General features: G+C 40.1%; 1 protein-coding gene across 1 annotated transcript; it reads left to right on the top strand.

Annotated features, from left to right (window-relative positions):
* Positions 1-13,827: 13,827 nt before the first annotated feature.
* LOC110497280 (uncharacterized) lies at positions 13,828-16,105 on the top strand. Its single transcript, XM_021573315.3, has 2 exons — positions 13,828-14,085; positions 14,697-16,105. The coding sequence occupies exons 1-2, from the start codon at positions 13,911-13,913 to the stop codon at positions 15,710-15,712; spliced, it is 1,191 nt and encodes a 396-aa protein (XP_021428990.2). The 5' UTR covers positions 13,828-13,910; the 3' UTR covers positions 15,713-16,105.
* The last annotated feature ends 7,002 nt before the right edge of the window (positions 16,106-23,107 follow it).

Raw genomic sequence — 23,107 nt, 5'->3', positions numbered from 1 at the left:
TATGATCAGTTTCTGCCACTGCACCCCTCTACTAGCTTGAACCAGAAAATGGCTGCTCATTGTCTCGACTCCAGGTAAGCGTAAATGGATGCATGCCTTCTTACCCTGCGTCCGGACTTAAGACTTTCAAACCACTTAGAGCCCCTGTACCAGCGGGTTTTCTGCCAGGGGCTTGGGTGTTCCCTCCTTGGCTGTGGATGCCCCTCCAGCTAACTCTCCCTGTCCTGGTCAATCAACTGTCTGGGCACAGCCTGGACCACCCCCCCAGCTGGGCCGTGCTCTCTGGATCAGAGCTCTGTCCCTTTGGCTGTTGTGGCCTGCTCACAACCGGCTTCTCAGCAGCCCTCTTCTCAGGTGAGTTCTGTGGCTCTGGCCTCGCAATCTACTTCGAGACACGGCAGAGACCGGATCATTCCGATATCGCCAGGTTGCTTCCTGAGGCTGTGAGTCAGTCACCGGAACTGATACCTGAATGGTTCATGTGTGGTCAAATTACATTATGAAGGGCAGCTTAGAATAGCTGAAGATGGATTTTATAGAACTGACAAACACCCCATAATATCTGAGCCTCTGTCGTAACTTTGTATTGATTAATGTGACTGCTGTTCATCGAATGATTAACTGTTTATAATTACGGGATTCAATGAATTAATATCAATTTTACAGAAGTCGCTAATTAATTTATTTATTCTACAGTCTCATCCTGAACGTCGCATAATACGTGAATCTGCACAAACCCGAGCCTCACTAAATCATTCCGTACCACACCAATTGAGTTATTTATTTACTAACAAGCTAAATGACAATATAAGATATACACACACAAACACACAGTCTAGTCTTTTTATATAAACTTAGTACATTGAAACATGTCCCTAGTGGGCCAACACAATAGGACACGTGTTACCCAAAATGGGTAATTTAGAACTAGAAAGAGAGTGCACAACAGAAAAGCACACTTGGATACATTTGTAAACTATGCTTAGTTTAGCCCTAACACCTTGCCCCGAACTGCAGCTCTTATGGGTTAGAATATAATGGTATAATTACTTGTCAAAGGTCTCCGATGGGCTGTCTCTTCTCCTCTGATGGCGGCACTTCTTTCGTTACCAGGTGTAAGTCTCTGATTGTCCACACGATGTCAGTGCCCTTTCTCTTAGTGGTTTGTTTCCTCGCCCTCGTTCTGAAAAGGGGTCTTCTCCGGACGGCTAATCAGCCGTGTATAGATGGTTCCAGCGTGGGAATGAAAGCAGTGTAGACATGATTCCTTAGACAGAATAACCGGCTGGTTCTGCTTGAATTCACCCACTTAGACACAGCTACTCATCCTTAGCATAAATTGTTAAGAGGTTATTTTGTATTTTTCAACCTCGTGTTGCATTTTTGGGTTGCGACTACTCGAACCTTGGCTGCAGCACATGGTCACCTTGTCTGAATTGCACATTCTTAACTCACAAGTTATATACCCTCGAGTAAGAAAGGGGCGTTTCTGTCTTTATCGCAAGTTCTCTGGGCGTAACTAGTTACGAGGCAAGATATGGATTTTACTCAGATCCAATTTAGACAACGAACTTCACATTTCATCTTTACAAACACATTCTATTTGATCTGGACATTTTCCACACAATGTACAGGATACGAACATCAGATACATATTATGAAAACTCTTCAAGTTACAATGTTTCGTTATAACGCCGTCATTTAACTTTTAATAACATAACAAAAACAACATTTATTTTCATATTCCATCAATTGTTGTTTCCACCATTTATGGCATGTTACTGATCTGAGGTAGGTTCTCCACAGGGCCCACTCACACATTCCAATCCTCCATACTGAGAGGACAAAGGATTTGCCTGCTGTTCAAAGATTTACAATGGGCATGAGGTGTCATGAACATATGTCCCTCTTACTGCCCGGAATGCCTCTGCTGATCCTACAGCTATTGTATGCAGTAATCATATGCCTATGAACCAGAGTAATACTGTTAGCACTGAGGTGGTGTGCACTAGTAGGAAGTCCACTGTGTGCAGCTCAACCTGCACTAATAAAAATAACCAGAGTATGCCTACCTCTGCTAAGCTTCCCAGTAAAGCAAGAAAAATAATCAAGAATCCCAGAAAAGTGTTTTTAGAAAATTGCCCACGTTAACATATGTAGCTTACAAAACAAGGTTCATTGAATCAATAATTTGCTAGTTAGTAACAGATTACATTCATATTCTGACTATCTCTGAAACTCACTTAGATAATACCTTTGATGGTCTACAGAAAAGACAGAAATGCCAAAGGTGGAGGTGTGGCTGTTTATATTCAGAACCACATTCCTGTAAAGATAAGAAAGGATCTCATGTTAAATACAGTTGAAGTCCAATGGCTACAGGTTCATCTGCCTCACCTAAAGCTCATTCCGGTGGGAAGCTGCTGTAGACCACCAAGTGCTAACAGTCAGTATCTGGATAGCATGTGTGAAATGCTTGATAATGTATGTGATATCAATAGAGGGGTATACTTTCTGGGTGAATTAAATATTGACTGGCTTTCATCAGGCTGCCCACTCAAGATAAAGCTTCCAACTGTAACTAGTGCCTGCAACCTGGTTCAGGTTATTAATCAACCTACCAAGGTAGTTACAAACAGTACAGGAATTAAATCATCAATATGTATTGATCCTATCTTTACTAATGCTGCAGAAATTTGTTTGAAAGCAGTATCCAAATCCATTGGATGTAGTGATCACAATGTAGTAGCCATATCTAGGAAAACCAAAGTTCCAAAAGCTGGGCCTAATATTGTTTATAAGAGGTCTTACAATACGTTTTGTAGTGATTCCTATGTTGTTGGTCCATGGTGTGTAATGACGAGCAACCAGACGCTGCACTTGACACATTTATTAAATTGCTTATCCCAGTTATTAATAAGCTTGCACACATTAATAAAATTACTGTAATCTTTTTATTCACACCCACATAGATAACGTTTCACTATCGACCCAACTGTTTCATAGAGTGTTAGATACAGATTATCTTCCCAGATTGCTTATAGTGACCATTCTCCTCTGGTATTATGCATTCTCCAATTATATTTATGCTGCAGTAGTTTATGTGTCGGGGGCTAGGGTCAGTCTGTTATATCTGGAGTATTTCTTCTGTCTTGTCCGGTGTGAATTTAAGTCTCTCTCTCTCACTCTCTCTCTTACTCTCTCAGCCCTAGGACCATGCCTCAGGACTACCTGGCTTGATGACTCCTTGCTGTCCCCAGTCCACCTGGTCGTGGTGCTGCTCCAGTTTCAACTGTTCTGCCTGAGGCTATGGAACCCTGACCTTTTCACCGGACGTGCTACCTGTCCCAGACCTGCTGTTTCCAACTCTCTAGAGACAGCAGGAGCGGTAGAGATACTCTGAATGATCGACTATGAAAAGCCAACTGACATTTACTCCTGAGGTGCTGACCTGTTGCACCCTCGACGACCACTATGATTATTATTATTTTACCCTGCTGGTCATCTATGAACATTTGTACGTCTTGGCCATGTTCTGTTATAATCTCCACCCAGCACAGCCAGAAGAGGACTGGCCACCCCTCATAGACTGGTTCCTCAAATAGGTTTCTTCCTAGGTTCTGGCTTTTCTAGGGAGTTTTTCCTAGCCACCATGCTTCTATTCCCGCATTGCTTGCTGATTGGGGTTTTGGGCTGGGTTTCTGTACAGCATTTTATGACATCAGCTGATGTAAGAAGGGCTTTATAAATAAATTTGATTGATATGATCAAAATCCATTCCTACCAAGGTAAATGGAGCATATAGATGGAGACTAAATTATACACTCCTGAAGCAACCTGAATTTTGTGCATTCATCAAAGAGCAGATGAAAGACAGGCTTTTGGTAACAAAAAACTGAAATATTATACTCTGAACACATATCAAGCTGAGAGGGCCCTCACTAAATTAAAACAGCATTCCTACGAACTCGGAGAAAAAGCACACAAAGTATTGGCATGGCAACTGAAAGCAGAAGAAAGTAAGAGGACAATTAATGCTATAGAAACTCTTACTAACGAGAACTTTCAACCCTACTGAAATTAATGATACTTTTAAGAAATATTACAAAGACCTCTATACTTCTCAATCAAGCGATGATCTATCAGGAGATCAACTATTTTCTCTCCTCTCTCAACCTCTCCTGGGGAGGTCGGCTTCCCTCCAGAGTTCTATAAAACATTTAAGGAGCGGTGCCCTACCTTATGAAGGTACTTAAAAAATCCGGGGAGCACAACTGCTTTCCAGATTCTTTCTCTCAAGCGGTGATTACTGTAATTCACAAGAAAGGGAAAAACCTGTTAAAGTGCGCCGCCTATAGACCAATCTCTCCTTAACACAGATTGTAAACTGGTCACCAAGATGCTATCTAAGAGACTGGAGTCATGTCTCCCCCTGTTGGTCAACCCAGATTGGCTTCATAATTAATAGATTGTCCTCCAATAATCTCAGAAGGTTCTTTTGATATAATTCACCTTGCTAACAAAAACAAAATACCTAGTGTTGTAGTCTCCCTCGATGCTGAAAAAAGTTATTTGATAGTGTGGAATGGCATATCTCTTTCGCGTCTTGGAAAAGTTTGGTTTGTGCACCGTGTTTGTAAATTTGATAAAATCACTCTACAAATCTCCTAAAGCTAGGATTGCTACCAATGGGATTACTTCCTCCCCGTTCCCTCTCTATAGGAAGAACAGACAAGGTTGCCCAATTAGCCATCACCTCTTCGCCTTCGCCATCGAACCATTGGCTATTAGAACGTGCCCTGACATACATGGCTTTGAGGTGGGCCCCCATACCCATAAGTTATCACTTTTTGCGCACGACCTTATCTTATTTCTAACGAACCCATAACATTCCCTCTCTCACTTACAGAACCTATTACAGTATTATAGTTCTTTCTCTGGATATAAGGTCCATTTTGATAAAAGCTAAATCTTACCATTGTCTGTCTTTGACCATTAAGCATCAGTTTCCTTTTAGATGGTTGCATATGAGCTTCACATATTTGGGCATAATGGTGGATGGTAACCTAAACAACCTCTATTAACTCAATCTGGCCAGCTTGTTGCAAAAGGTGGATGGTGACCTGTGTAAATGGATGGACTTGCCTCTCACTCTACTGGGTAGAATTTATGTAATTAAAATTGAATGTCCAGCCCAGATTTCTGTATTTGTTTCAATCTCTCCCCATCCTTGTGCCCGCAGCATCCTTTTCCTCTCTCAACAAGCTGACCAGACGGTTTATCTGGCACGGCAAAACCCCTAGGGTTAACTTGGATAAGTCAAGGGGGCTTAAATCTCCCCAGTTTCAGAATGTATTACTGGGCTGCGCAGTCTAGATTCCTGGCTCAGAGATTTGACAATGGTCCTTCTCCCTCATGTTTCAACATTGGAAAGTTTGAGGTAAATGAGGACACTGGAGCAGAGTTGTTTTACAAATGGGAAAGAAAATCTATACAAACCATCACAAACAGCCCGTTAATTATACATTCTGTCCTGGCATGGTGCAAACTGCATGAGCTGATCAGACGAGAGGGATTCCTTTCCCCTAAAACCCCTTTATGGAACAATAGATTGATTCCTATGTTTTTCCAGAATAGTAACTTTAGACCATGGTCTGATAAGGAAAACTCTTCTGGAACATTGTTATGAGGAGGGAATTCTTATGTCTTTCGAACAGCTGAAACATAAATACCACTTGTCTAACAGGGACTTCTTTAGTTACCTACAACTAAGACATTTTATTAGGGTGACTCTCAAGGGACAATGGGACCTACCTAAGATGTCACCTATTGAACAACTCTGCCATTGAACAACTCTGCCATGTTCAAGACCATTTCCCGTGTTTACGATGCTCTTATGTCAGGACTAACACTGCCTGAGCTAGACAAACCCCGATTTAAGATGGGAAAAAGATCTGGGTATTAATCTTGATGGACTATGGAGAGACCTATGCAGGGATGGTGTTACTTCCACATTGAACTCCTGATTAAAGGTTGACCGATTAATCGGCATGGCATGGCATAACAATCTCAAGTTAACTACACGTGGTTGATGATATTACTAGGTTAACTAGCTTGTCCTGCGTTGCGTATAACCAATGCGGTGCCTGTTAATTTATCATTGAATCACAGCCTACTTCAACTTCGCCAAACGGGTGATGATTTAACAAAAGCAGCCTAGTGGTTAGAGCGTTGGACTAGTAACCGGAAGGTTGCGAGTTCAAACCCCCGAGCTGACAAGGTACAAATCTGTCGTTCTGCCCCTGAACAGGCAGTTAACCCACTGTTCCCAGGCCGTCATTGAAAATAAGAATTTGTTCTTAACTGACTTGCCTGGTTAAATAAAGGTAAAATAAAAAAATAAAAAGAAAGCACAATCGTTGCAAAAATGTACCAAACCATAAACATCAATGCCTTTCTTAAAATCAATGCACAAGTATATTTTTTAAACCTGCATATTTAGTTAAAATAAATTCATGTTAGCAGGCAATATTAACTCTGGAAATTGTGTCACTTCTCTTGCGTTCAGTGCAAGCGGAGTCAGAGTATATGCAGCAGTTTGGGCCACCTGGCTTGTTGCGAACTGTGTGAAGACCATTTCTTCCTAACAAAGACCGTAATTAATTTGCCAGAATTTTACATAATTATGACATAACATTGAAGGTTGTGCAATGTAACAGCAATATTTAGACTTAGGGTTTCCACCCATTCATTAAAATACGGGACGGTTCCATATTTCACTGAAAGAATAAACGTTTTGTTTTCAAAATGATCGTTTCTGGATTTGACCATATTAATGACCAAAGGCTCGTATTTCTGTGTGTTTATTATATTATAATTAAGTCTATGATTTGATATTTGATAGAGCAGTCTGATTGAGCGGTGGTAGGCAGCAGCAGGCTCGTAAGCATTCATTGAAACAGCACTTTACTGCATTTGCCAGCAGCTCTTAGCAATGCTTGAAGTACAGTGCTATTTATGACTTTAAACCAATCAACTCCTGAGATTAGGCTGGCAATACTATAGTGCCTATAAGAACATGCAATAGTCAAAGGTATATGAAATACAAATGGTATAGACAGAAATAGTCGACGAGTCATAATTCCTATAATAACTACAACCTAAAACTACTGGGAATATTGAAGACTCATGGTAAAAGGAACCACGAGCTTTCATATGTTCTGATGTTCTGAGCAAGGAACTTAAACATTAGCTTTTTTACATGGCACGTATTGTACTTTTACTTTCTTCTCCAACACTTTGTTTTTGCATTATTTAAACCAAATTGAACATGTTTCATTATTTATTTGAAACTAAATTGATTTTATGTATGTATTATATTAAGAAATAAAAGCGATCACTGTTCATTCAGTATCGTTGTAATTGTCATTATTCCATATACAGTTGAAGTCGGAAGTTTACATACACCATAGCCAAATACATTTAAACTCAGTTTTTCACAATCCCTGACATTTAATCCTAGTAAAAATTCCTTGTCTTAGGTCAGTTAGGATCACCACTTTATTTTAAGAATGTGAAATGTCAGAATAATAGTAGAGAGAAGGATTTATTTCAGAATTTGTCTTTCTTTCATCGCATTCCCAGTGGGTCAGAAGTTTACATACACTAGTATTTGGTAGCATTGCCTTTAAATAGTTTAACTTGGGTCAAACATTTAGGGTAGCCTTCCACAAGCTTCCCACAATAAATTGGGTGAATTTTGGCCCATTCCTCCTAACAGAGCAGGTGTAACTGAGTCAGGTTTGTAGGCCTCTTTGCTCGCCAGGTTTATTCAGTTCTGCCCACAAATTTTCTATAGGATTGAGGTCAGGGCTTTGTGATGGCCACTCCCATACCTTGACTTTGTTGTCCTTAAGCCATTTTGCCACAACATTGGAAGTATGCGTGGGGTCATTGTCCATTCGGAAGACCCATTTGTGACCAAGCTTTAACTTCCTGACTGATGTTGCTTCAATATATCCACATAATTTTCCACATAATTTTCTTCCCTCATGATGCCATCTATTTTGTGATGTGCACCAGTCCCTCCTGCAGAAAAGCACCCCCATAACATGATGCTGCCACCCCCGTGATTCACAGTTGGGATGGTGTTCTTCAGCTTGCAAGCCTCCTCCTTTTTTCAAACATAACGATGGTCATTATGGCCAAACAGTTCTATTTTTGTTTCATCAGACCATAGGACATTTCTCCAAAAAGTAAAATCTTTGTCCCCATGTGCATTTGCAAAGTGGAGGCACTGAGTTTGAAGGTAGGCCTTGAAATACATCCACAGGTACCCCTCCAATTGACTCAAATTATGTCAATTAGCCTCTCAGAAGCTTCTAATGCCATGACATAATTTTCTGGAATTTTCCAAGCTGTTTAAAGTCACAGTCAACTTAGTGTATGTAAACTTCTGACCCACTGGAATTGTGACAGTGAATTATAAGTGAAATAATCTGTCTGTAAACAATTGTTGGAAAAAGGACTTTTGTCATGCACAAAGTAGATGTCCTTAACCGACTTGCCAAAACTATAGTTTGTTAACAAGAAATTTGTGGAATGGTTGAAAAACTAGTTTTAATGACTCCAACCTAAGTGTATGTAAACTTCCAGACTTCAACTGTATATACACATGTACACAAACACATGATAACATACGCACTATACACACACATGTACACATGGGTTTTGGGTTATAGATATGTTGTAGTAGAGGAGAGGCCTGAGGGCACAAACTTAATATGTTGTGAAATCTGTTATGAATGTATTGTAATGTTTTTTGCTGGACCCCAGGAAGAGTTGGAGATCCATAATAAATACAAATGCAAAGACAAATTGGCACTATGAAATGCAATTACAAACCTTTTAACCTTTTTAATTGCATCACGTATTTCACTATTTATTATCACCATGAATTATACCTGTATAGTGGGGCAAAAAAGTATTTAGTCAGCCACCAATTGTACAAGTTCTCTCACTTAAAAAGACGAGAGAGGCACGTAATTTTCATCATAGGTACACTTCAACTATGACAGACAAAATGAGAAAAAAACATCCAGAAAATCACATTGTAGGATTTTTAATGAATTTATTTGCAAATGATGGTGGAAAATAAGTATATTGTATGTCTATGGTTGCCTAGATTGGTTCTCAATTAGAGGCAGCTGTTTATCGTCGTCTCTGATTGGGAACCATATTTAGGCAGCCATATTCTGTGGGTACTTTGTGGGTGATTGTCTCCGTGTCTGTGTTTGTTTCACCACACGGTACTGTTTCGGTTTTTCACGTTTCGTTTATTGTTTTGTACGGTTTCGGTTTTTCATTCAAATCTACTATGGACACTTACCACGCTGCATTTTGGTCCGATCCCTGCTACACCTCCTCTTCAGACGAAGAGGAGGAAATCAGCTGTGACATGTTAGATATTAGTAACAGTCATCTCATATCGCTATCTGACAGATAACTAGCTAACTTAGAAGCTAGAGCTGACCTGGCTGTGGTAGCTACTACTAGCTAGTGTAGCTTATTCATTAACCTCAGACAGAGAGGGGATGAAACATTAGCTAACGTCACATGTCAGTTACAATACTAGCTCAACACTGCGAATAAACACTAGTTTAGTTTTTTTCTGTTAAACAGCTGTTACCTTTCCAGCTACATCAATCAACTAAAGAGTAGCCAGTTTCTGCTCTGCTTTCTTTTACACCTCGGTGAAAGAGCGCAACACATACACACTATGTTTAGCTCTCCCGTGCTGGTCCAGCCAGCTTCCAGAAGTTTTGCCTTCACACAGCCTATCAACCCTCTCTGTGGTGTCCGCGTGGTCTTAAATCCAGCCTCCTGAACACTCCCAACAGCCTACCTGACCGCTCTGAGGCGCCCACATTGTCCTAAAGCACAATCTCCGATTTTTGTATCACATTGAAATGATAAAACTGGGGGGCACAAAAATGCAATTTCAGAATGTGGGGGCGGACTGACCTCCCCATCCCCAGTGAAAGTTGTGCCCCTGCACACAAATAACACATCGTTTTAAACAAGTTTTCTACTGCCTAAATAACACATAGTAACATCCGTAACATTCTGATATTAACAAATATGTTCGACATCACATTCATACCTAAAAGGGGGAAAATATAGAAATAAATCACACAGAGATGTGACTTCTGCTTCAAGTCACTTGTAATGTGTGAGCGCCCTATACAGGGTTGCCAGGTCTAGATTTTTTTTACACAATGACTCAAAACCCACCCAAAAGGCCTGATATCTAGCCAATTGTTCCCGCCCACATCAAGAGAGGATTTGCCACGTTTATACAGTAAACAACTTTCCCATAATGTTACGGAAACAATTAAGAAGGAATATCGACATAACTTGTAACTAGGTTAGAAGCAAAATTCGGTTTTCATCAAAATAATATTTATTGTGAACTATGACATGACGTAATAAACTAATTTGAATATGTTGCAAGAGAAAATATAATTTGCCCTTATTAAACTCGCCAGATAATTTTCGATCAATGGATGTCGATGTAACTCGTTTGACTGCTATGATTAAGCAATAAGGCACAAGGTGGTATGGTTTATGGCCATACATATACACACATGGCCATATGTGCAAATTATAGATAAATCAGACAGGAGAGTTTGAGTGATTCTAATGTTAGGCTATTTTCTGGGAAGACTACAAATAGTTATAAATGGCCCATTTGTGAGATTGACTTGTCATTTCAATAGGCATAGGATACAGAATAAAATCTGGGTTTATGATTGTAATTCAACTTTGCCATGGTTTGCTTAGATACACTACATGGCCAAAATAATGGGCATTAATATGGAGTTGGTCCCCTCTTTGCTGCCATCACAGCCTCCACTGTTCTGGGAAGGCTTTCCACTAGATGTTGGAACATTGCTGCGGTGACTTGCTTCCATTCAGCCAGAAGGGAATTAGTGAGGTCGGGCACTGACGTTGGGCGATTAGACCTGGCTCACAGTCGGTGTTCCAATTCATCCCAAAGGTGTTTGATGGGGTTGAGGTCAGGGCTCTGTGCAGGCCAGTCAAGATCCTCCCCACTGATCTCGACAAACTATTTCTGTATGTACCTCACTTTGTGCATGTGGACATTGTCATGCTAAAACAGGAAAGGGCCTTACCCAAACTGTTGCCACAGAGTTGGAAGCACAGAATCGTCTAGAATGTAATTGTACACTGTAGCGTCAACATTTCCCTTCATCGGAACTAAGGTGCCTAGCCCGAACCATGAAAAACAGCCCCAGACCTTACTTCTTCTTCACCAAACTTTACAGTTGGCACTATGCATTCGGGTAGGTAGCGTTGGCCTGGCATCCACAAAACCCAGATTCGTCCGTTGGACTGCCAGATGGTGAAGCACGATTCATCACTCCAGAGAACGAATTTCCACTGCTCCAGAGTCCAATGGCGGTGAGCTTTACACCACTCCAGCCGATGCTTGGCATTGTGCATGGTGATCTTATACTTGTGTACGGCTGCTCGGCCCTGGAAACCCATTTCATGAAGCTCCCTACGAACAGTTCTTGTGCTGACGTTACTTCCATAGGAAGTTTGGAACTTGGTAGTGAGTGTTGCAACCGAGGACAGAGGATTTTTACGCACTTCAGCACTCGGCGGTCCTGTTCTTTTAACTTGTGTGGCCTACCACTTCGCGGCTAAGCCATTGTTGAGCCTAGACGTTTTCATGTCACAATAACAGCACTTACAGTTGACCGTGGCAGCTCTAGCAGGGCAGAAATTTTACCAACTGACTTGTTGGAAAGGTGGCATCCTATGACGGTGCCATGTTGAAAGTCACTAAGCTCCTCCGTACAGCTCATTCTACTGACAATGTTTGTCTATGGAGATTGCATGGCTATGTGCTCAATTTTATACATCGGTCAGAAATGGGTGTGGTTGAAATAGCCGAATCCACTAATGTTAAGGTTTGTCCACATACTTTTGGCCATGTAGTGAAAATGCACATAGCCTATAGTTCCTTATAGGCCAACATCTTATTTCAGATAGTCTTCAGTAGCCTAGAGAAAAGGTAGGCAAGATGTAAACTGAACGATTTAGCAGATTGCTTTGTTCAAATTAACAGACTCATTTATTTGGCCATTAATAATTGCATAATAACATAATGCTACAACAACAATACACTGAAGTTATAGATTATTTATTAAATCCGTTTGCCAGCTCCAGGAAGGCTACACAAGTGGCACAAATTGATTTGCAATGACTCCAGTGATATAGTCATTTCAACACATTTACTGTATCAAATCGTAGCCTACAGTTGCCTACAATGGCATATAAATGAATAGGCTACTTGATGGCCAACAGATGCAAATGTAACATTCTCCACATTTAATGTCAGTTTCATTGAGAACTTTTCCCCATAACAGAAGCATGCGAGTGAATTCCATAACTTCCATTTCAAATTTACACTCAAGCATAATGACAAGTTAAATAGCCTACCTACCACTTGTAAAACAAATTCACGACCTGCTTGTGTGCTGCTCTGTCTCCTCTCACTCTCGTGGACTAAGCTGCACACACACCTCGGGCCCCACCCACCAATCAATAACTCAGCAACAGCACTGCCTGATAGTCAGCAGTAGCATGTCACAGTGAAATAAAAATGTTTTAAAGAGAAATGCCATGGCGATCGCTGTGTAACTTAGAAGTAGCCCAAAAACCTGCAACCCACAACCAATAGTATTAGGCCAATTTACAGTATAAAACAAATTACAAATATGTCAACCCTGCCCCTATAGGAATTCCGAGGTATAACCAATCAAACCTTGATAATTTAAAAAAAATGGTAACCTTTATTTAACGAGGCAAGTCAGTTTAAGAACAAATTCTTATTTACAATGACGGCCTACCCCGTCCAAACCCGGACGATGTTGGGCCAATTGTGCGCCGCCCTATGGGACTCCCAATCACGGCCGGATGTGATACAGCCTGGATCAGACATCAGTAGAGTACACATATCGAAAAAATGGATAGTATATTACTTACTGCTACACATTATGATTCTGTATTATTATTTTGTTATTATTAAGACACTTTTAATTATATCATACGTCCCTCCCGTCAAAGTATCCACATCAAATCAAATCAAATTTTATTTGTCACATACACATGGTTAGCAGATGTTAATGCGAGTGTAGCGAAATGCTTGTGCTTCTAGTTCCGACAATGCAGTAATAACAAGTAATCTAACTAACAATTCCAAAACTACTGTCTTGTACACAGTGTAAGGGGATAAAGAATATGTACATAAGGATATATGAATGAGTGATGGTACAGAGCAGCATAGGCAAGATACAGTAGATGGTATCGAGTACAGTATGTACAAATGAGATGAGTATGTAAACAAAGTGGCATAGTTTAGTGGCTAGTGATTCATGTATTACATAAGGATACAGTCGATGATATAGAGTACAGTATATACGTATGCATATGAGATGAATAATGTAGGGTAAGTAACATTATATGAGGTAGCATTGTTTAAAGTGGCTAGTGATATATTTACATCATTTCCCATCAATTCCCATTATTAAAGTGGCTGGAGTTGAGTCAGTGTTATCTCACCTGTGGTTAAAATATAGGATTAATTTATAATGTACAGATAGATATGTGATTGGTGATATTTCAGACAATTTGGGATATGTCATGGGGTACATTTTGTATTGGAAAAGATTTCCATAAACTGAACCGATCTTCTCGTACTCCACTCCAGCAGGTGGTGATAAATCAAAATGTGTTACCTCCTACCAGATGAGGTTGCCCGCGGAAACGGACAGAATCCAGGAACTAGCTACTTCGGAAGCTACTAAACGTAATCTAAAATGTCTAAAATACAGCTGTTAAGAGTGTTTCTCAATGAGCGATTAAGAACTGCTGCTGAGGAGATATTATGGGCAGTTGAAAAAACGATAGCAGAAGAAGTTTCCCGTTCAAATGAGGAAAATGACCGTCTCCAGAGGCAGCTTGAAATCGCTCTCATCAAGCTAAACAGAGCAGGTTTGTGATTACCTTTGTCAATTCAACCGTCATTGTATGAAAGTGGATAGAAAATATCACATCAGCTTTTACAGGTACATAGTTATGTCTGAATAGTCATACTCGCCAGCTTGTAGTCCTAAAAACCGGAAATGAGTTATCAGGATCGTTCAGCCGTTCCTATGGAGGGAAATTAATGGGGAAAGAATGCAGTTCGGTAGGGTCTGATGCTTCTTAAAGAATGGGTTTTTAGGATAAACTACGAAAATAAGGTCCGAGGTTAACACAGGCTTAGGAGTACGTTTTGTTCTATGAGATGATCAGTCAGTTAACATAACCTTTATGAATTAAGATGCCTTTATGTGCTTGTTTTGATTACATACATGCTTCACAAAAAGTAACGTTAGCTGATGATGATCTCATAGAACAGTAAGATCTGAGCCTGTGTTTACCACAGACCACACTTTGTGTTTATCCAAAAACCCTACAAAAAAAACATTAATTTCACCCATAGGCTTTGGCCAACGAGCAATGGCGGAGTTAATGCCTACAAAAATACACTGTTAATAATTCTCTCTATTGTAGGCTTACAGGTTTTCTATATCTCATCCTTCCTTTCTACTTGCCTCTAGACATCCTCCAACAGTCAGTCTCGGAACAGGTTCCCCCTGAGCAGCAGCAGTGTGTGCAGGAGTGGAGCCCCAGTCTCGGACAAGAGGACCCAGAGCCTACACAGATAAAGGAGGAACAGGAGGAACTCAGGACCAGTCAATGGGAAGAACAGCTTCAAGAGCTGGAAGATGATACCAAAGACTCCATATTCACTAATGCCTTTATGGAACCTGACTGTGAAGACCCAACTCGGCACTCATATCTTTATCAAGCCCAGAATGAGGGAAAAGAAGAGAGAGACTCTCTACCCAGCACCTCAACTGCAAATATCAAAGCAGAAACTGGTGGAGAGGACTACAGATTATCAGAACCAACCAGTGATTCTCAGCCTAATTATGCAAGAAATCCATACTGTTCTGCAGCTCAGAGGGAAAACATTGATTGGATGGCAGTTGGAGGGCCTCCGTCAGGTTTTAAACCAGTCAAATCAAAGAAAAGATGGACAGGAAAAAGACAAAGTTCCCATATGAATATTAAGGGTAGAAAATCCACAGAGTCGTCCGATCTGAAATCACCCAGGCAAAGGGATAATGCTCCTTGCCGTTGTAAAGTGTGTGGAAAGTCTTTCCAGTACATGGGTTCGTTAATGAAACATGTGCAAACTCATACAAATGAGAAAGAACATATTTGTGGTGTGTGTGGAAAATGTTTTGAGTCCACAGAAAGTATGAAACATCACATCCAAACTCACATTGCAGATAGGATGTGTTGTCATGTTTGTAGTAAATGCTTCACTAGCAATAGGGATCTGATTGTGCACATGAGAACCCACACAGGGGATAAACCGTATCAATGTTCTGATTGTGGCAAAGAATTCAGCGTTCGCAATAGTCTGAAAAGGCACATGAAGATTCATGCAGGAGGTAAAGGATATAGCTGCAGTCATTGTGACAAGTGTTTCAGCACTAGCTTCCGTCTGACATTTCACATGATGAGGAGTCACAGGGGCGAAATCATACAGGTGTCATGTATGTAGAAAAACTGCTTTACCCAATAATGTGTAATCAGAAAAGTCACACTGGGGAAAATGTGTATGAGTGCAGTGATTGCAGTAAATATTTCAGTGACAGTGGCTGCTTGAATTTCTAAAAAGTCCACACAGACCGCTGTCATATACGTTGCTCACCTAGATCTGTATAGTCCTAATGCTGGAGTAACTCGCCATTGTGCGGCCTTTGAATGAGCCTGGCTTGCAAAAAGAGACAACCTGTGTGTTTTTGGAGTTCTATTATAGTGGGAGGAAAGGAAATTAGCTACTAATGGTAATACATCTAAAACATAATAAAAGTACTATGATTTCAAGTATGTTTTATTCCATTGAAATCTGTTGAGCTACTTTTTAATGCCCAATAAATAAAAGCACAAAGCATATACTCAGTTTGGACAGTATGTGTAGGGAGTTGAATTTTAGTTAGTGGAATTGTAGCCCAAAATAATTGTGGGCAAACTACATAGTCAACCACCAGGCTCTGTACACATTGACAGTCATTTAAATGGTTATGGACAAATTATAAACTGGGTGGTTCCAGCCCTGAATGCTGATTGGCTGACAGCTGTGGTATATCAGACTGTATACCATGGGTATGACAAATATTTTTACTGCTCTAATTACATTGGTAACCAGTTCAAAATAGCAATAAAGCACCTCGGGGGTTTGTGGTATATGGCCAATATACATAAGTACAGCCCTTAGCCGTGGCATATTGGCCATATACCACACCCCCCTCGTGCCTTATTGCTTAAATATACCACAGTAACACTTGTCTCAACTATACTGACACTGGTGTTCTCTTCCAGGTAAGCCAGGCTTAAAAGTATTTCTGTAAATGTGCAGTTATTTGCTATTCCAACACAAGGAATTCTTGGTCAGGCAGCAGATACCTCTGAATGATGGCCATCACATCTTTTTCAGTGCTGTGTTCAAAGTCATGTCTGTTCTTGAATGGTAAATGCCCAGCCAGCTCCCACAGAGCCACGTTGAAGGCAGATTCATAATTGGCACCAAAGCAGGACCCCCTGGGCCACAACAATGTGCACACACCCCTCCTGGCACGCACATCAGATTCCCCAGGTGGGCAGCCTGTAGCTAAACTGTTCAAAAATATAAACACAACATGCAATAGTTTTTTTTATTTTACTGAAGTTACAGTTCATTTAAGGAAATCAGTCAACTGAAATAAATTCAATACGCCCTAATATATGGATTTCACATGACTGGGAATACAGATGTGCATTTGTTGGTCACAGTTACCTTAAAAAAGGTAGGGGTGTGGATAAGAAAACCAGTCAGTAACCACTATTTGTGACCACTATTTGCCTCATGCAGTGCGCCACATCACCATCTCATTGAGTTGATCAGGCTGCTGATTATGGCCTTTGGAATGTTGTCCCACTTCTCTTCAATGGCTGTGTGAAGTCGCTGGATATTGGTGGGAACAGGAACACGCTGTTGTACATGTCAATCCAGAGCATCCCAAACATGCTCAATGGGTGACATGTCTGGTGAGTATGCAGGCCATGGAAGGACTGGGACAATTTCAGCTTGCAGGAATTGTGTGCAGATCCTTGCGACATGAGGCCATGCATTATCATGCTAAAACATGAGGTGATGGTGGCAAATGAATGGCACGACAATGGGCCTCAGGACCTTTGTCCCATAGCTTATGCCTTCCCATACCATAACTCCATACATAGCCTACATCGACTCATTTAGCCTACTTGTGGAACAGTGCATACAGTGCAACATGACATAGATGCATAATACACGCTATCAAGGCCGACATCAATGTAAAATAACCAGAGCATAAAACAACTGACTTCGACTTAATCTCAGATAAATCCTACACATGAATTGAAATAAAATGCATGCGTCGAAGAAATTACTTAGGCTTACAATCGACCAGGACGCATAAATGAAGAAGGAAGAAAAATCTACACAATAAAGCTGCGCCTGTGATTTAGCACCGCCTTGGTACAGGTAGGCATAGCAGAGCTCCATGGGGTGGCTAAATGGACAGCGTCTCTGTCTAGTAGCCAGCTAGAATTAGGCTAATCAGTTGAGTAGCCTACAATACTTATATGAAAATCATAACTGGCATGCAGATCTTTAGACATTTTTGGATAGTACAGTATACTATGCCAGTGTTATTGTCTTGTGCGTTTCCCACCAAAATTGTTGCTCTGCATTCAGAGCTGTTCCTTATATTGTGTGAGTCCAGTTCATTTCTGTGTTTGCTGGTCTGCATTATTTGCCAGGGAAGGGAAACATTCTGCAAATACTGAAGCATTGCATCAACAAGGTGTTTCTGAGCATATTGAAACATTGTGTCAACGATTGAGGCTTCTCAGAGAATATTTCATGGGGCGGGGGGGAACTGACCACCAATACTGGATTGTTAACCACATAAGGATACATTATTTATTGATAATTGCTGTCCAATTAACCTCTTAAACAACGATTGTAAGTTAATAGCTTCCATTCCAGTAAAACGCTTAAAATATGGTCTTTGTAGTTTGATTAATGAGTGCCAATCTGGATTTCTGAAAGGGCATCATATTTCAAACAATTGGGTAATCAGGCTGGTCTTGGACTTGATGGAATATAGTGATTTATTAGATGACAATCCTGCTATTACATTTTTTTTCTTTCAAAAAGGCATTTAACACTGTTATTCGTGAGTTTATTTTAGATACATTGCACAATTTGTTTTTACCACTCTCAACAAATTAATATCCAATTTAATTTGGAAAAATACGCCACACAAGATCAGGAAGGATGTCCTTACCAACAAGATTTGTGATGGTGGTCTTAATGTTTTAGATTTTATGCTGTTAAACCAGACTACAAAAGTCAACTGGATTAAGAAGTGTCTCAAAAAAACTTAGTCTTTGGAATATAATATCACATTTTATTTTCCAGAAAATTGTGGGGCTTGATTTTTTACTCCAATGCCCTAATGCTGTGGGTAATATTTCTGTTAAATTAGCAACATTTCATAAATAAGCTCTATTGTGCTGGTCCTTGTTATACAAGCACAACTTTTCTCCACACAAATAATTTATTTGGAATAACAGTGATTTTAGATATAGAAATAAAACATTATTTTTTCATAATTTATTTGCCAATAACATATTTGTGGTTAATCAACTTATAAATGATCATGGTAATCTTTATACCTACAATGAATAATTAGCCAAATATAACTTTGTTATGTTAAGTAAGGAATATTCCATTTTAATGAAAGCTATTCCCAATGGAATCCTTCCTTACTTTACTGAAGGATCGATCAAGCTTTTCATTACAGTGATAGTGTAGTAATTAATGGCATCAATATATTAGATAAGAAATCTAACAACAATTTAGTCTGAGAAATGTTGTGGTAATTTCCTGTATTACTAAATGAGGAGAGTTTACAAACCACACACCAGTCAGAGTTATACTTAAACTTCATCTTTAATTATATGGGGCGGCAGGGTAGCCTAGTGGTTAGGGCGTTGGACTAGTAACCGGAATGTTGCAAGTTCAAATCCCCAAGCTCAAGGTACAAATCTGTCGTTCTGCCCCTGAATAAGGTATCCCTGGCCGGGGTAGGCTGTCATTGAAAATAAGAATTTGTTCTTAACTGACCTAGTTAAATAAATAAAAATATGAGCTTCACCATAGCCCTTTGACTCTCAGATCAATTCAGTGTCTATAAATGAATTCTGAGTGTGCCTATAAGAGAATACCAAGATCTTTTATAGCCAAGATACACCCCTCTCAACTTACACAGATCTTGGGAACAGTTCACAAAGAAAGACTTTTACTTGAGAGAGAAGTATCCCATAGCCAGATAGCATTAGCTATAAATTATCGTTCCGTTTGGTCTCTAAGACAAAGTTTGAATCTCGTTTTTGGTACTTCATAGTACCAAAACATTACCTCATCCAATGGCATATATCAATTGTCAACTCTAGATACTCCCATCTCCAATACACCCTGTCTTCTCCCCACTCCTAGACAAGCTCACCGAGGTGAGTAACTTGTGCACAGACATTGTGGAGCCAAGAGATAATTGGTTCCCCCTTAATCATCCCTTCACATGGTTTAACAGATACATTCACATATGGAGACAAGCCTGACCTCTCCCCTCTCTGGGCCCCAAGTGAGCCCTAGCTGAGAAGGGAAAAGTGCAACTGCCAACAGTATAGTCCAAAAGGAGACATTCTAATGACAAGTATCTCACAAGCATATTATGAAAGTAAATAAAACATCTTATTTATCTATGTTACCCAACTAATTCTGATTCATCCCCAACAGAAATTATTAACAGGAAGTTTACCTCTGCTTCAATTTTTCAATGGGCATCTTCAATTGATGTGACACGGCAGCGTGTGTGGACTAATCCACAAAAATATAGTACCAGTTAAAAGTTTTTTACACACCTACTCATTAAAGGGGTTCTTTATTTGTACTATTTTCTACATTGTAGAATAATAGTGAAGACATCAAAACTATGAAAAACACATATGGAATCATGTAGTAACCAAAAAAGTGTTAAACAAATTAAAATAAATTATATTTAAGATTCTTCAAAGTAGCCACCATTTGCCTTGATGACAGCTTTGCCCACTCTTGGCATTCTCTCAACCAGCTTCATGAGGAATGCTTTTCCAACAATCTTGAAGGAGGTCCCACATATGCTGAGCACATGTTGGATGCTTTTCCTTCACTCTGCGGTCCAACTCATTCCAAACCATCTCAATTGGGTTGAGGTCGGGCGATTGTAGAGGCCAGCTCATCTGATGCAGCACCATCATTCTCCTTCGTCAAATAGCCCTTACACAGCCTGGAGGTGCCTTTTGGATCATTGCCCTGTTGAAAAACCTACTCTGCCTCTCACAAAGACACAGCGGTTGAAACCAAAAATCTCAAATTTGGACTAAACAGACCAAAGGACAGCACCCGATGTCACAGGAAGGCCAAAAATATAATCAAGGACAACAACCACATGAGCCACTGCCTGTTCACCCCGCTATCATCCAGAAGTACAGGTGCATCACAGCTGGGACCGAGAAACAGCTTCTATCTCAAGGCCATCAGACTGTTAAACAGCGATCACTAGCACATAGAGATTGCTGCCTATATACAGTTGAAGTCGGAAGTTTACATACACCTTAGCCAAATACATTTAAACTCAGTTTTCACAATTCCTTACATTTAATCCCTGTAAGAATTCCTTATCTTAGGTCAATTAGGATCACCACTTTATTTTAACAATTTGAAATGTCAGAATAATAGCTGTGAGAATGATTTATTTCAGCTTTAATTTCTTTCATCACATTCCCAGTGGGTCAGAAGTTTACATACACTCAATTAGTATTGTCACGGACGTCCTCCTCTTCATCTGAAGAGGAGAGGCGAGAAGGATCGGAGGACCAAACTGCGATGTGGTATGTGTTCATCATGAATTTTAATAAAGAAAACACTGAACAATGAAACACACTATACAAAAACAATAAACGAAATAACGACTGTGAAGCTAATGAGAACTGTGGTGACACAAGCAATCAACATAGACAATCACCCACAAACAAACAGTGAAACCCAGGCTACCTAAATATGATTCTCAATCAGAGACAACTAATGACACCTGCCTCTGATTGAGAACCATGCTAGGCCGAAACATACAAATCCCCAAATCATAGAAAAACAAACATAGACTGCTCACCCCAACTCACGCCCTGACCATACTAAATAAATACAAAACAAAGGAAAAAAGGTCAGAACGTGACAAGTATTTGGTAGCATTGCCTTTAAATTGCTTGACTTGGGTCAAACATTTAGGGTAGCCTTCCACAAGCTTCCCACAATAAGTTGGGTGAATTTTTGCTCATTCATCCTGACAGAGCTGGTGTAACGGATTCAGGTTTGTAGGCCTACTTGCTCGCACACGCTTTTTCAGTTCTGCCCACAAATGTTCTATATGATTGAGGTCAGGGCTTTGTGATGGCCACTCCATTACCTTTACTTTGTTGGTCTTTAGCCATTTTGCCACAACTTTGGAAGTATGCTTGGGGTCATTGTCCATTTGGAAGACCCATCTGCGACCAAGCTTCAACTTCCTGACTGATGTCTTGAGATGTTGCTTCAATATATCCACATAATATTCCTCCCTCATGAAGCCATCTATTTTGTGAAGTGCACCAGTCCCTCCTGCAGCAAAGCACCCTCACAACATGATGCTGCCACCCCCGTGCTTCACGGTTGGGATGGTGTTCTTCAAATTGCAAGCGTTCACCTTCTTCCTCCAAACATAACGATGGTTATTAACAGTTATATTTTTGTTTCATCAGACCAGAGGACATTTCTCCAAAAAGTATGATCTTTGTCCCCTTGTGCAGTTGCGAACTGTAGTCTGCCTTTTTTATGGCGGTTTTGGAGCAGTGGCTTCTTCCTTGCTGAGCGGCCTTTCAGGTTATGTTGATATAGGACTCGTTTTACTGTAGATATAAATACTTTTGTACCTGTTTCCTCCAGCATCTTCACAAGGTCCTTTGCTGTTGATCTGGGATTGACTGCACTTTTCACACCAAAGTACGTTCATCTCTATGAGACAAAACTCGTCTCCTTCCTTAGCGGTATGACGGCTGTGTGGTCCTATGGTGTTTATACTTGCGTACTATTGTTTGTACAGATGAACGTGGTACCTTCAGGCATTTGGAAATTGCTCCCAAGGATGAACCAGACTTGTGGAGGTCTACTATTTTTTTTCTGAAGTCTTGGCTGATTTCTTTTGATTTTCCCATGATGTCAAGCAAAAAGGCACTGAGTTTGAAGGTAGGCCTTGAAACTCTTAGTGAATGTAAACTTCTGACCAACTGGAATTGTGATACAGTAAATGAAAAGTGAAATAAACTGTCTGTAAACAATCGTTAGAAAATGTACTTGTGTAATTCACAAATTAGATGTCCTAACCGACTTGCCAAAACTATAGTTTGTTAACAAGAAATTTGTGGGATGGTTGAAAAATGAGATTTAATGACTCCAACCTAAGTGTATATAAACTTCTGAATTCAACTGTACGTGATCAAATACAAATGTTAGAATCAACTATTAAAGACTACCAGCACCCACTGGATTCTACAGGACAAAATACAAACCCTCCAACCCAAAAAAGACTGTGGGGTTGATGGCATTCTAAATTAAATGATAAAATATATAGACCACATATTCAAATTGGCTAAACTTAAACTCTAACATCATCCTCAGCTCTAGCATCTTCCCCAATATTTGGAACCAAGGACTGATCACCCCAATCCACAAAAGTGGAGACAAATTTGACCCCAATATGTACCAGGGGATATGCGTACATTATGCGATACATTTCCT

This window comes from Oncorhynchus mykiss, chromosome 2 (assembly GCF_057628025.1).
Source record: "Oncorhynchus mykiss isolate SJ-2025 chromosome 2, ASM5762802v1, whole genome shotgun sequence".
Lineage (NCBI taxonomy): Eukaryota > Metazoa > Chordata > Actinopteri > Salmoniformes > Salmonidae > Oncorhynchus > Oncorhynchus mykiss.
Note: the sequence above shows the minus strand (reverse complement) of the source record. Positions and strands in the feature narration are given on the sequence as shown.